This window comes from Sebastes umbrosus, chromosome 3 (genome assembly GCF_015220745.1).
Source record: "Sebastes umbrosus isolate fSebUmb1 chromosome 3, fSebUmb1.pri, whole genome shotgun sequence".
NCBI lineage: Eukaryota > Metazoa > Chordata > Actinopteri > Perciformes > Sebastidae > Sebastes > Sebastes umbrosus.
Genome location: NC_051271.1, coordinates 37,565,180 through 37,579,108, shown reverse-complemented (window position 1 = coordinate 37,579,108; position 13,929 = coordinate 37,565,180). Strand labels below are relative to the sequence as shown.

General features: G+C 40.6%; 1 protein-coding gene across 4 annotated transcripts; it reads right to left on the bottom strand.

The window, feature by feature from the left end:
* Positions 1–359: 359 nt before the first annotated feature.
* Positions 360–8,888, bottom strand: LOC119484944. Of its 4 annotated transcripts, XM_037764137.1 has the most exons (6): positions 8,570–8,888; positions 7,528–7,548; positions 3,648–3,763; positions 2,288–2,446; positions 1,659–1,754; positions 360–782 (listed from the first exon to the last, which is right to left on the bottom strand). In XM_037764137.1, the coding sequence occupies exons 3-6, from the start codon at positions 3,672–3,674 to the stop codon at positions 471–473; spliced, it is 594 nt and encodes a 197-aa protein (XP_037620065.1). In that variant the 5' UTR covers positions 3,675–3,763; positions 7,528–7,548; positions 8,570–8,888; the 3' UTR covers positions 360–470. The 4 variants fall into 4 exon arrangements, with proteins under 4 accessions (XP_037620065.1, XP_037620064.1, XP_037620063.1 ...); XM_037764136.1 differs by lacking the exons at positions 7,528–7,548; positions 8,570–8,888 and having other exon boundaries at positions 3,648–3,847; XM_037764135.1 differs by lacking the exons at positions 3,648–3,763; positions 7,528–7,548; positions 8,570–8,888 and adding an exon at positions 3,112–3,369.
* Positions 8,889–13,929: the final 5,041 nt, after the last annotated feature.

Genomic DNA, 13,929 nt, shown 5'->3' with positions numbered 1-13,929 from the left:
TCAATCTTAACATAAGCCACGTGGTTAACAATATCTAATAAGGTGCAGGATAAATGTAAGAGAGCATTCAGGCACGTCGGAGCGCAAGAGATGGGCAGGTAAGGAGACATAGAAGAGGAGTTCGAGGTAGATACAAGTTTGTGAGTTGCAGAGAGACAGTTATCGTGTTGGCTGGACAGAAGGGGAGAGTTTTAGAGGTCAGAATTTGAGTGAGATTGGGAGAATATGCAAATTAAGTAAGAAAGTTAGACAAGTTAAGGTGACCGATTGAGAGAGGAAAGAAGATGGCGAGAGAAATGGAGAAACGGGAAAAGGGAGAGGAGAGGTGGTGAGATTGAACTTAAAATCAGAGGAGGTAGAGGAGGATCCATCTCAGGCAACTGAGATTTAAGTCATTCTACAAGGGGCAACAGGAACCTCTGCAATTCAAAACTGTCCCAGACCCAACATTATCAGCTAACTCGGTGGATTCACTGAAGAAGTTTGTTTTTGAGGGATCGGACTCTTGCAGAGAGATCAGTTCCAAGTTCCATGAAAACCTTTTGAATGGTTTCGAATGTGTACCTCAGTTCTTTTGGGTACTGGAGGTTTAAAGCGTAGATCAGCCCAAAGAGGTAAGCAAAAGCCGTTGGCAGGTCAGGGAGATCCTGGAGGACGATGTCTTCTTCTACAACAACAGCAACATTAATGACTGTTGCAGGAGCTGAACTGTCATCATCCTCCAACACAGTGAGGATACCCACGATGAGGCCCTTCGTCTGCTCCTCTTCTGGGTCAGTGGCCTTGTGATGACAGACAAAAAATGACCAACGCATGAATAGTAAATCAAACTGAAAGACATTTGGCATTAAAATACTGTGGCTCAGAATAATTTATAACGCAAATTATTCCAAATACTGTATAAAGCTAATTTCCTACCTTGAATTACTTATATGTTTGACATTTTAACCCTCTGAAACCAGCGGGATCGCCGGCTATCTCGACCGACATTACTGTCTTTGAGAGGTTGTAACGGCTCAGTTTTAAAGCTAGAGTGAAGATACTGTCTCATATGAAACTAGACAACCTAAGGAATCCAATGGCACCAACCATGTCATGTTAGCGGGAAGGAGGCTAAATAATGCTCCAAATTAGTCTACATTTAGGAGAGGGAAGAAGGGGTCATTTTGACCTCTGACCTCCAGATATGTGAATGTAAATGGGTTCTATGGGTACCCACGAGTCTCCCCTTTACAGACATGCCCACTTTATGATAATCACATGTAGTTTGATGCTGCAACAACTTATGAGACATAAGTGGGCATGGAACAATTTATTTTAATTAATTACATATACTGCTGGCCTGCTGTCCCCCCTAAAGAAAAAACGAAAACGGGTCTATGTGGATCTGTTAGGGTTAAACATTTCCATGTCATACCCCGCAACCAAAGATTTAACCCCCATATACATGAAACCAATTGAATCAACTAATAGCAAGCAAAGTACAACTCTTGAAGACACTGTGGGCATTGGGACAGATAAAGAGAACAAGGAGGATACTGGGATGGATAGACTAGAATGGGACAAAATGGCAGAGGCAAAGGTTGAAGTCAAAGAGAGTCTATTTTTAATAACAGAATAATAATAAATATTTACATTTTCTACTAATAACCACTCACCAGACAGTTCCTTAACAGCTTCTCATGACTGTCATAGAGATACAAGGGGAGGCCCTTCAAGGCTGCAGTCTGTCGATGTGCTGTGATGTCAGATGTCTGAAACACAGAGGGTTGGGAGAAAAATTACACCAAGATGTAACAAACATGAAGAAAGCTGAGAACAAACATGGAAACATGCTTCCCAGTTTGTGTTAAAGCTGCATTTATTTATTTTTGCCCACTTAGATGCAGAACTCAACAGACTGAAACAATCACACACTTGATATATTATGGCCTTATAAGGTTGATTATGTGGCAAACAGCTGTCCTCTTCCACATCCAGCAAATACCTGTTGAATGAAAGTCTTAAGATTTACTCCTTTTAACTCCTGATATAAATAGCTGGCTTTTTAGCTGTTAGATGTTCCACTTTCTTCACCACCTTGTCGCTATCTTTGTCTGTCCCTTAGGTAGTGTACAGTGGGGTTATTCTGATGGTTTGTCACTATGAGCAACACCTTAAATTTGACCCAATGTTTATTTAAAAATATTGATTAGTGCAGCTTTATAAAAAGAAAAAAAAAAATCCTTTTTATACATTTATTTCCATAATGTCCAGAATAATGAGATTATTAAGTCTAAAAATTCACCTCTTCATCCAGTCTGTTAAGGAGTTGATCCATCTCAGGCGGGAAAGCTGTCCGCCTAGCCCAATAGAGTTTAAGGAGCCTTGGAGTGTGCTGATTAATGGCTGCTCTGAAGTTGTCTATTAGGTCCTTGTTGGTGAGCCGAAGAAACTCTTCCCTGATCTGTTGAACAACAACAGAACAGCAAACGTAAATGTCCAATACAAAGTCAATACAATTTCAACACCATCCTCATGTTAAAATACGTATTTTATTAACCCTCATCCTGGGGTCCCCAAGAAAAATCTGCTGTAAGAAACAACCATCATAGCACCATGTTAACTTATGCCATCTCAAAACATTATTAGTGTAATTAATGTCATCTGAAAGATGACATTAATTACACTAATAATAAATTAGTTAAATTAGGACCCATGGTCATCTTTCAGATGACATTAATTACACTAATAATAAATTAGTTAAATTAGGACCCATGGCAAACATTTGATTTATCTATTATATTTGACCTATTTTAACTGCATAGGCTGCAATTGGGTGCTTTTGGTGGGACCCCCAGGACCCCAATACATTGGTATTTTTAAAAAGCACTAATTAAAACAGAAAACAATGACATGAAGTCATAAGGAACAAATTGATTGACAAAGTGATGAAAAATTGGAATGATAGAACAAAACACCTGTGAGATATGACAAAAAGTATACCTTTGGGGTCTGCCGGTACCCTAGTTGGTAGGATGAGGGTTAACGGAGGTAAACAACTTCAGATTCTTATTTTGCAAAGACTAAATCTGAAACACAACATAATATATTCTTTGCTCAGCTGCTTACCTCTGCCTTGTAAAACAGCGCAGGCCACCGCTCCTGAACCTCTGACACCATAGGCACTAGCTCCACAATCTCCTTGCGCCTCAGGGAGAATGTCACCTCCATCTGTTGCTTCATGAGTGCAACATTCTTATTCCTCTTCTTTAACTCCTCAACCAGAGATAGTCTTTCCTCCTCCAGCGAGTCATCAGTATGGGTATGTGGGTGGTCAGGAACATAGTTAATCTCCCCTCACTTTGCTCTCTTCAAAGAAGGACCTGCACCATCATCTTCATTGCTTCTTCTCCGGTCAATGCTGACCTCAATGCAGCCTGCGTTACGTAGCTTGGACCTGTAATTACCAAGTTTGTACTTTATGCTCATTTTCCATCCAACATACCCTGTTCTACTGTCCGGTTCTCGAAGGCAGGGGTGCCTACTGACGAGAGCAGAAGCAACAGACTCAATCTGGTCTTGATCAGGATAGGCTTTCACTTCAAAAACTGCCTGAGCAATCTTATCCAAAATGTCCCTCTTCATGTCTCTGGTTATGCTGATACCTTTCTTGGTCTTTTCATATGCCTCATTGCCTTTGCGTAACTTCAATTCCACATCATAGGAAAAGGCTGGAATGGGAAAAGGTGAAGGCCACTCCGATATACTTCGCAGATAGTTCTTGATAAAAGCGGAGGGACTCTGTGGTGACTCTATGGTGGATAAACTGGCTGTGTCCAGGGAAGACCCTGAATCAACAGAGTCTGAGTCTTGCAGAGCAAGTGCAGGTGGCTTATCCCAAAGAATATGTAAGATAACACGTTCAGGTGGCAACTCATGAATATCCATCAAATTACAGAGAGCGTTATTAAAATCTGGGTCCTCAAACTGTAATGTGAAGCTGCCTTGAAGATGAAGATTTTCCCGAAGAATGTTTTGCAAATTTTCAACTGATTCAGGTACTTGAGGAAGCACCAATTTACGAGACATTGTTGGGGAGATTTTCACCAGCAGTAATAAACCCTGTGTTAGATGAGAACAGAATAAAAGACAGAAGGTTCTGATTGCAGAAGGCAGAAAAACAAGACAACTTCCCACAAATTAAATTAATAAACAATGCAGTTATAGATTTATATTGTGTCAGTGCTACCTACTAGAGATGCACCGATTGCAATTCTTGGCTGATTCCGATATTTTAAGAGTCTGACCTGTCGATTCCGATTTCAATTTTCTTTCTAAGAACTATAATTATTGATATCATTCTAAGAACTACTAACTTTTTTTTACCACCGTTCCAAAACATTATTTCAACCGTCCCAAAAGTCAGTGTAAACCGTAAAAATATTCTAAATGTTATCCTTTTACTTGGTTATTGTAATCTATTGGTGTTATTTTCATAAAAAAACACAATTCAAAATCTAAATTTAATATTTAATAATTTCTTTAAATATTTGCTTTGATTTTAAAAAATCGTGGCGTTAGTAATTTTAATTATCTATTATGTAATAAGTGTCTGATTAAGTTAGTTGTTCCAAATGTTTTGAGGTTTTTCCTCTATGGGTTATTGTGCAGTTGTGACAGTTGAGCTTTATGTTCTTCACTCACGCTGAAGAACTTCAACAATGACAACGATGTGTGTGTTGCTGTGACATTACGGTCTGTGCCGCTGAGTGCAGATGTAAAACTATCATGCAACGATGGCACGTGTGTAAATGTGACCGGCAAAAAAATTGGCAAGATGAACGTTTTTTGGGGTGACCACACAAGAGCTCATGTCCCATCTTATCACCCCAAAAACAAATAAACTTTTGAGTAAACTTGCTCCTCCCTGTGATGGGAGTGTCATCACATAATGTAAAAATTATAAAATGTTAAGGCTAGTAGTGAGATATCACATCAAAACTCAGATCATGGTTGGACAACTTTGGAAGAGCATTACATTTTATCATCCTGTCTGAATGGAAGAGAGAGTGAAAGCGACAGTTTTTTCTATGAAGAGTAATCAGTATACTCACCATTCTGCGTCCCTTCAATGTAGCAGGCACACTTTTGGGGTCACCAGTATCTTCCCTCCCACTGTGTATGCAGTCAATGGATGATGGTTGTTGAGAGCCTCAGGATCGAAAATCTCAGTGTCTGCATAGATGTTCTCCACAAGCTCGAAAGACCTAAAATGTTCCAGGTACCAAGATGTGAGCTTTTTGCCAACAAAGGCCACTTTTTCAGGGTTAACTACTATTGTCACAATTTTGTAGAATTCTGGCAGTCCACTGCGGTGTCCAGCTGATATAATCATACCCACTGCATAGCGGGTTCCATGCAAATAAATGTCTTTAGAAAGGGACACAGCTTCAACATGTGGATACTTTCTCTCCATCACTGTGCGCAGGACAGCATCCAAAGAAGGTATTTTGATGTCAGTTACTTTCTCCACATGTAACACTGGCTTGAAAAGACTTTGGTTATCAAATTGGCATGCCATCATCTGCTGGTGTTTTGTGGACAGCGTGAGCAGCACATTTTTAGAGACAACAATCTCAACAATTTCTTTGAGGTCCATCAATATCTCCCATGCAGGTTCTTGATCCGGTATGCTCTTTCCAATTAAAAGAGGGAGAAATCGTAACAGGGTCCAATTTTCATGGCCATTGCCACCTATAGTGGCCTTTTCAAAATTTGCTTTAGAAATCGCCTTTGGTTTATTCACCCTGTCTGAGTATTTGTAAGGAAATGAAGTTATTCTGCTATTCAGTCTGTCCAAAGTAATAAACCCTTTTGAAATCAACTTCTTTAGACACAAAGACAGTTCTACAGGAATAACACCTTCAAAAAAGTCGTGCAATATGTCTGGAGGAAAACCAGTGACAGGGTGAAAATATGATAGATGCTTACTTAGTACACATTCCCTTTTCACACCATTTACATGTGGAACATTTTCCTCATTAAGTTGCACCAGAAATGCGTTGTGCTGTTCTCTGGATCGTAGCTGGAAATCTGAAATTGCAGTGGTTGCTATTTCACCTCGACTAGTCAAACAAAATCGACAGAACTTGTTTACACTGAAACTCTCCTGGAAGCCTGCAAGTCCATGAGCTCCTAAATTATCAGCACAGACACAAAATACTGTACCTTTAACATAGTTATCAAGAGCTTGAACAAACACCCCTGCTTCTTCCAGTGACTTTATATCCTTAACTAGTGGACTGAGAAATTTCTCATAGCCAAACTGCTTAACATCAGAAGTCTTTCCAAGGAGAGCTAGATGAATTGAATGTAAACTGGAACGGAACTTTGAAGGCAGATTAAGAATCACCCAATAAACTGCAGTAATCTTATGAGTTGTCCTTGAAGTACCTAATGGGTTACACAATTCCAAATCATCTACATATAACCCTAATGCAATTTGCAGGTCTTGTTCCTGAAAAAGTTGATTTTGATTAAAATAGTAACCATCTTGAAAAGACTTGTAATGGCCTGGTGTAGTCTCTGCATTGAAAACAAGCTTTTCCAGAAACTCTGCTCTATTCAGTAAAAGCTCAATTACCTGATTCACAGAAACATAAACAAAGGTTTTTTTTGAAGCCTTGTCATACAAAAACTCAGTTGGCTCAATGATGGAGAAATGCTCCTTGAAATACGTATTTCTCCTATAATCAGTTGATAATGTACCTTTTTCAGATGTAGTAATAAGTATTGGATTTGTTTGAAACACAATATTATTTATCTCTTGAACAACATCTTCCTCAATTTCAATGTTGTGTTTAGCAAATACTTCTTTAAGAACTGCTGATGTATGAAACTTGGAAAAGGACAAAATATCATTAAATTCTTCTATAATTGCCTGTATTGCACGTCTAGACACATGTAACGTGCATTGCATACGAAGAAGCAGGGATGCTAGTTTGTGCTCAAGTATTTCAGCATCCACATTCTCTACACAATCAGCTTCACCTTTTTCTGTAGAGTCCAATCTAGGACTACTGGTCAATGAAAATACAGTCTCAGCTCCATCATTACTTGGCTGTTTTGTGTCATGAGACTGAACACCACTTACTACCCTGACTGATGTTCGAAAATCTCTCAGCGAATGATTTTTATGCTTCCGTGATATGTGACCAGTAAAGCTGTTAAGGCGGTTAGTTTCAAAGCTGCAACCTAAGAATGGGCAACATACTATCTCTCTGTGTCTAAGGTGATGATACAAATGAATTAAGATTTTTTTTTTTACAGCAAATGTCTTTGAATTCACACAGCCAGCAGTTAAATATTGAGTTCTCTTGCCTTGGGACAGTCCTGTGTAATCTTGAAAGGTGTGTTTTAAATGAGCCAATGGTTCTGAAAGTGCACACACAGTCTGTGTGGATGCAAGGCCAGTTTGCTCCTCTGTGATGAAGGCGGTAGTGTTTCAGGAGAACAGCTTCATTGGTGTGGGTGAACTTGCAGAATTTGCACTGCATTCATTTCAATCTGAAAGACAAAGGTGACAATTTGCTGGAAATTAGCAAAGCAGGCAGTGGTAGAATAATTAATGATGTGGTTAATTTTGCTCAAACAGGTTCTTAATAAGTTTTAAACATATCAATTTAATGTAATTGTAAACAGTAGACTGCTCTCTGGAATTGACACATTTTTACAAATTTAATACAATATTCTGTCCCATTTGTTTCGAAAGTTATATTTTTTAGAATAGTTTATGCAAAGAGTCTGCACAGGGCTCTCCAGTCAGACCTCACAAGCAGGTGGCAGAACCAAAATGGCGGCGGCTAGCCGCGCTAACGGTGCTAACAGAGCTAATAGAGCTAATAGCGGGGCACACAGTAAAAACAAGGCCGACGGACGCTCACCTACAGCCCTAAACTGTCCGTCGGTCAACCATCGGCCTGGTGCGTCAGTGCCTCTGAGGCAATAGTGCTGACAGAGCTAATAGTGTTAACCGGAGGGGGACGGACTTGACTGTGGCCGCTACGGGCGACGGGCCTTTGTCCTTGAGGAGGTCTAAACTCTCCTAGTGGCCTTCTAGTTAAGACACGAAGCATTCAGTTGACTAACGGACACTTTAGTTCAAACAGCAACACTACCGTTACTCACCAACACCATCTAGAAGTCACCACAATGTCCCCGTTAGTGATTAATAGCTTAACGGTTAGCGCAGTTTAGCCGTTGACATGTGGACGCAGTTATCCCTGTAGCTGTAATACTGTAACCACACGGTACCGACACGTTACCGTAACGTTACAACACATTAATACCATTCAGACTAACCAGTCAGAAACAACGTCCTCCCTGTTTGAAAGCTTCTTGTCCATACAAGCCTCGCTAGCATCAGCTAGTTGCTAGCTGTCCTTAACTAAGCTAACGTTACTAGTGTTTACGTTAACTGTTGTCATGGTAATATCTACAGTATCTGTTAATGTATCACACCATATAACTCTGAATAAAAATATGACACAATTTCAACTATATCAAACGAAAAATAAGTTAATCTTACCTGTGTGGAGTCAGACTGGAGCTCCATGAGACAGACTGCAGCTCCATGAGACAGACTGCAGCTCCATGAGACAGACTGCAGCTCCGGTGCAGACAGACAGACTGGGGGGCGGAGTACTTCAAACTTCAACTCTGAAAGTTGTCTTTCCCTCCATTCACAACAAAGACACGAGAGTTATCTGAACTTTCGCCCCTTGTGTTGACTTGCAACCTACAGTCTGTGTTCACAACTGAAAGATAGAAGTATTATGAACTCATTTAATGGTTTTGACGCCAACTTAATGTCTGATTTGCTGGACTGACTTATATGTTTGACTCAAATGTTAATAACGTATATTTCAAAGTCTTAACAACTTGAAACACTTTGTCATGCCAACAAATACGAGTTAGAGTTTTTACAGTGTGAAGTGACTAATGAATCATGTGACTCACGGGACTGACGATACCAACAAGTCACTTAACTAACATTATAGGTGACAAAATAAGTCAATGTTACTTTTAGTCTCACACGGGTCTTGAACAGCGGTTTCCCTGGTTGAAAGTCTTGTGTTTGTTTGACCCATCTACCACCCCTCCCTTAGTGGACTTTCACGCTATTAATACTACGCCACTTGCTCCGACCGTCGAATAACGCCACGGGAGGGTTTACATTGGAGTTAGTTGAAAGCCAGGTTTGTCACATACTGTCTCTAAAGGGTGCTTCAGTGTGTCGGTTATATATTGTATATATATATTGTATGATGTCTGTGACGTTGATGAGGATCTGGGGCATCAAGCACAAGGACAAAGTTGGGGCCTCATCCAAGGGCATATGTGATTTGATATTTTTGAGCTAATGACATCAAGTAGACGTCTGAGGGGAACAGCTTGATTCTCACTCGGTCTGTATTTACCTAATGAGCTGTCCATTATCACCATTTGTTCTCTGTTCAATAAAACTCTAGTCTCTGTGCATTTTGAATTTAAGTGCGAGAGCATACGTCTGTGGTTTGCCTCTCAATTGGTCAGCATATGGCTGGCTTGACAGCATCAATGCATCATTTGGAGGAAGGACGAGGCTCGGCAGAAGCATCTCACATTGGGAAAAAATGCATGAAGGCACAGACACAGTGTTTAAAATGCCTGGGCAGTAATACAAGCATCTGAAAAGCAATTGATTGGGCCACCACTGTTGTCTGAATCCCAATTTCATCTATTTACCTCTGTTTCAGGTCGGGACACGATGATGAAGAAAGGGAACAGTTAGAGAGTGGTGAGGTCCCAAACACATTACCCTGCCTCAGCTCACTCATTTTAAGCAGTTCCATTTACATCCCTCCTTAACTCCACTGAGTTTATAGTTTACTTTTTATTTTCACTCAATTTAGTTTTATTGAATATCACCTAAAGAGTTGGTTATCAAGACTAAGGCTTTAATTTGATTATTACAAATTGGTTCTTAGTTTAACTGAAAAGTAACATTGACTTATTTTGCCATGTCAGTCGTTAGTCACGTGACTCGTCAGTATCATCATTCCCATGAGTTGTGTGAGTCGCTAGACAGTGAAGTTAACGTCAACCATGACCGTTTCCTAACCCTTACTAAGTGGTTGTGTTGCCTAAACCTAACTTCCTGTAAAAACAGGAGTTTATTTTGAAAGGACACTATGAATGTAACGAGCATATAATAACACATTGTCCCTGGTCAGTTCAAAAGTAACGCAAGAGGGGTACCCCATGTGCGTCGGTCTCCAGTGTCGAGGGACACTGACCAAGCGGCGGTATTTGACGAGTTGGCAGTGAGAATGTGTTGGTTTATGACTTAAAGGTCCCATATTGTAAAAAAGTGAGATTTTCATGTTTTTTTTTTATTATAAAGCAGGCTTGAGTTCTATATAAATACTGTGAAAGTATTGAAAGGCTCAATCTAAAGGGATATACACACGGCCCGTATTCAGAAACTCTGCATTTGAAACAAGCTGTCAGGATTTCTGTCCATTTGTGATGTCACATATATACAATATTTAGACCCTTTACACAGATTTAACGTAAACATTCTAAATGTGTCCCAGTTTATTCCTGGTTGCAGTGTATGTGAAGGTCATCAGCTGACCGGAAGTACACGTGGACCCAAGCCTAGCAACGCAATTCTGTTGCAATTCTGTTGCAATTTTGCGGAAATGCGCTAAAGCAGAGCGTTTCAGACAGAGGGTGAATACAGGGATATTCACACAGACAGTATAAGAACAATATTGTGTTTTTTGAACATTAAATCATGTAAACATATTCTAGTAGAAACACAAATATGAACCTGAAAATGAGCAGGAGATGTCCCCTTTAAGAACAGGTGGAGAAAAAAAATTGTCAGGCTAGATTTTTTCATTCATCTGTGAAAACATGAAAAAAAAGTTTTTTTGCAGGTGAAATTATAATTTTTTTGGTCAGGGCTGGAAACTCACCAGGAAGAAAACATGAATACTTGTCATCCTATTTAGAGAATGTGGTAGTGGTGCACTTCAGCCTCTTATGGCAGAAATGAGTATTACAACAACAAACAAATTTCACCTGCCAAAACCTTTTTTCACCTGTTTTCAAAGATGAAAAAAATAACTCAGAAAAATGATCCTGGCAAAACTTTTTTTCCACCTGTTCTTAAGTCATAAACACAGGAGAGAGAAAAGAATTTAGATCAGACATAGATCACCATAATTATTTGTTTCTCACTTGCCTCTCAGGGCTTCCGTAAATAACCGTAATTGTAATAACCAAGATCTTCTTTTTAGCAACATTGCCGTAGTTGTGTGCGCACAGTTTTCCTGTGAAATAAGGGATTATTGCTCAATTTCAGCTTTATGTAAATAAAATAATGTAGCGGTTTAGCTAGTCTGGCTAAACTGTTGGCTTGATTCCACTCTGTCTTATCTGAGCTGCAATCCCTTCCAGGCCGAGGACAACTTGTTCTAAGCTGGACTGCTTGTCTTCTCTCTGCTGTCCAAAGATTAAAAGGTGTCTCAACACCAGGCTGAAAAGCAGCGTTTCACTGCTGGTTGAAAGTTTCAAGTGTGTTGTATAGCTCTGACCAAACCCAAGATGGTTGGATATCATTAAAAGTCTGTAGCTGTAACCACACCCGAAAGAGGTGTGCTGACACTGGAGTACACTTCTCACCAGTGGCGGCTGGTGGATTTTTTTTTGGGTAGGGCCAATCAATTTCAACAAACATCCTAGTACGATTCAATGCAAAAAAAGGTATCAACAACGCATTACTACTTTGCAGTTACATTTCTATCATTTATTCCAACACTGACATAAGGACATCTTATTCATACAATTCAATTCCCCTCATGACGGCAGCCCCGTCGTACGCCTGGGCAATAAGTTTGTCTGTTTGTCCGGGTGGGAGTATGGTGCTCAGCCTCTCCATAAGCGCTGTAGCGATGGTGTCAGCGGTCGCGTTCTGGATGGTGATGTACTCGAAGAACCGCTCTTGTACATTACCGCTAGCATCTATGTAGCGTAGCACGAGCACCAGCTGGCAGTGGGTGGAAATGTCCGTCGTCTCGTCCGCTTGAATGGCGATAAAATCCGCGTTTTTGACTTCCTCCAGAATGTAATCCCTTACAACCGACAGCATGCAGTCCAGCAGCTCGTTCTGTACCGTCTTCGACGTGCCTTTGAAAACGCTGGCTGTCTCGAGGTGCTCCTCCAGCACACTGTCGAGGGATGCTACAAAGTCCACAAGTCCCTTGAACACGCCGGGGTTGTCCGAGGAGTCAGTCTCGTCATGCCCACGCAAGGCTAACTCAAAAGCCCCGCAAAACTTGACACAATCAATTATTTTTGATAAAATGTGCCGGTTTTTATCCACCTCCTCATTGTGCTTCTTTACCGCAAGCCTGTGTCCTTCATCCAGCTGCATTGCAATGTTCACTCTGCCTAGCATAGCTAGCTTCACGGAGTTATCTATGTGCATCCTGGTGTTCTCGTGTTTTCTTATTTTTTCAGACAAGTGTTTCATGTCTCTTACTCCCGTCTCTGCCCATGCTGAATCTGACCCTGTCGACTTAAAAAGCACGCATGGGAAGCAAAATACAGCATTAGCTTGACTGCATCCAGCTAGCCAGGCCTTCCTCGCGTACCAGTCTTTACAGAAGCTCCGCATGTGTCTGTTGTTTTATGCTGAGTCCAGGAGGTTGATCTGGGCCCAGTTGTTTCACCAGGAGTTTCTCCGCCAAAGTCCTTCTCTCAAACGGGTCTTGGAGGAGAGATTTGATCGAGTTAGGGTTGAGTCTTGCAAGAGTAGCGCTACTAGTGCTTGGCTGTTCCATTGTCAAGATCACGCGAGAACTGACATGAGCCCTGACGAGAACAGAGAGAGACACACGTGAACGTGAACGTGCGCCATGGGCCAAATCAGTTTGGCCCCCCCGGAAGTCTTTTTTACGGCGCTGATTGGATGAATTGTATGTCATTCATGCTTGTAATCATATATCTTTAATCAGTGATTGGCTGTACTGCTTATTAGACCCGCCTTCCTTGGGCCAAATGGATTTGGCCCAAGGAAGTGCATGTGAGCAGCTGAGAGGTGCACTAGCAGAGAGTTCAAGGAGGAAAGCAGATATTTGGCGCAGTTATCCTATTTTACAAATATTACGGGTATATTCCATAGGTCAAAAACACACATATTGACAATTTTTAGAATTTTTATAATTTTTATAATTAATAATTTTATAATTTTTTTTTTTTTTTTTTTTTTTTTTTTTTGGTGGCTCAAGGTGGGTGGGGCCAGGCCCCGTGGCCCTCTATTGGCCGGCCGCCACTGCTTCTCACATTACTGCAGCAATGTGAGAAGTTAAACTGCTAGAGGCTAGAGAAAATATGATTTTGCTGTTAAGTTTCGAAGTCTGTTGCCCCAGAGCATGCTGGGAGGCTGCCCTATACATGCTTACCCCTGGGATTTTTTCATTCTTTCTGGACAGGCACAGCAGCTTTGAACAAGGTGACCAAAGGCTTCAAATGGTGGGCCTCACATTGATTCCCCCCCCCAGGAAATCAAAGATCAGTACAAAACTGAGGAGAATACAGAGGAACAGACGCAAGACTTGTGTTGCCAGGTTACATAAACCCATTTTTTAACTGAAACAGATACTCTGAATATGGTACATTTGTATATTTATATCATAGTAAACACATGGAATATAGTGCATATAACCTGTCAACATGAGTCCTGTATCATTTTCTCTGCAGTTTTAATAATCTTTAACAATACTGCAATGTCCTTAAAAACTTTTTTATGTGAAGCCCAGCATTTATAGCATTTGGATTTGGTCACCTAAATTCAAAGCTACCCCTCCAAAAAAAAAAAGAATTATAACCCTCACA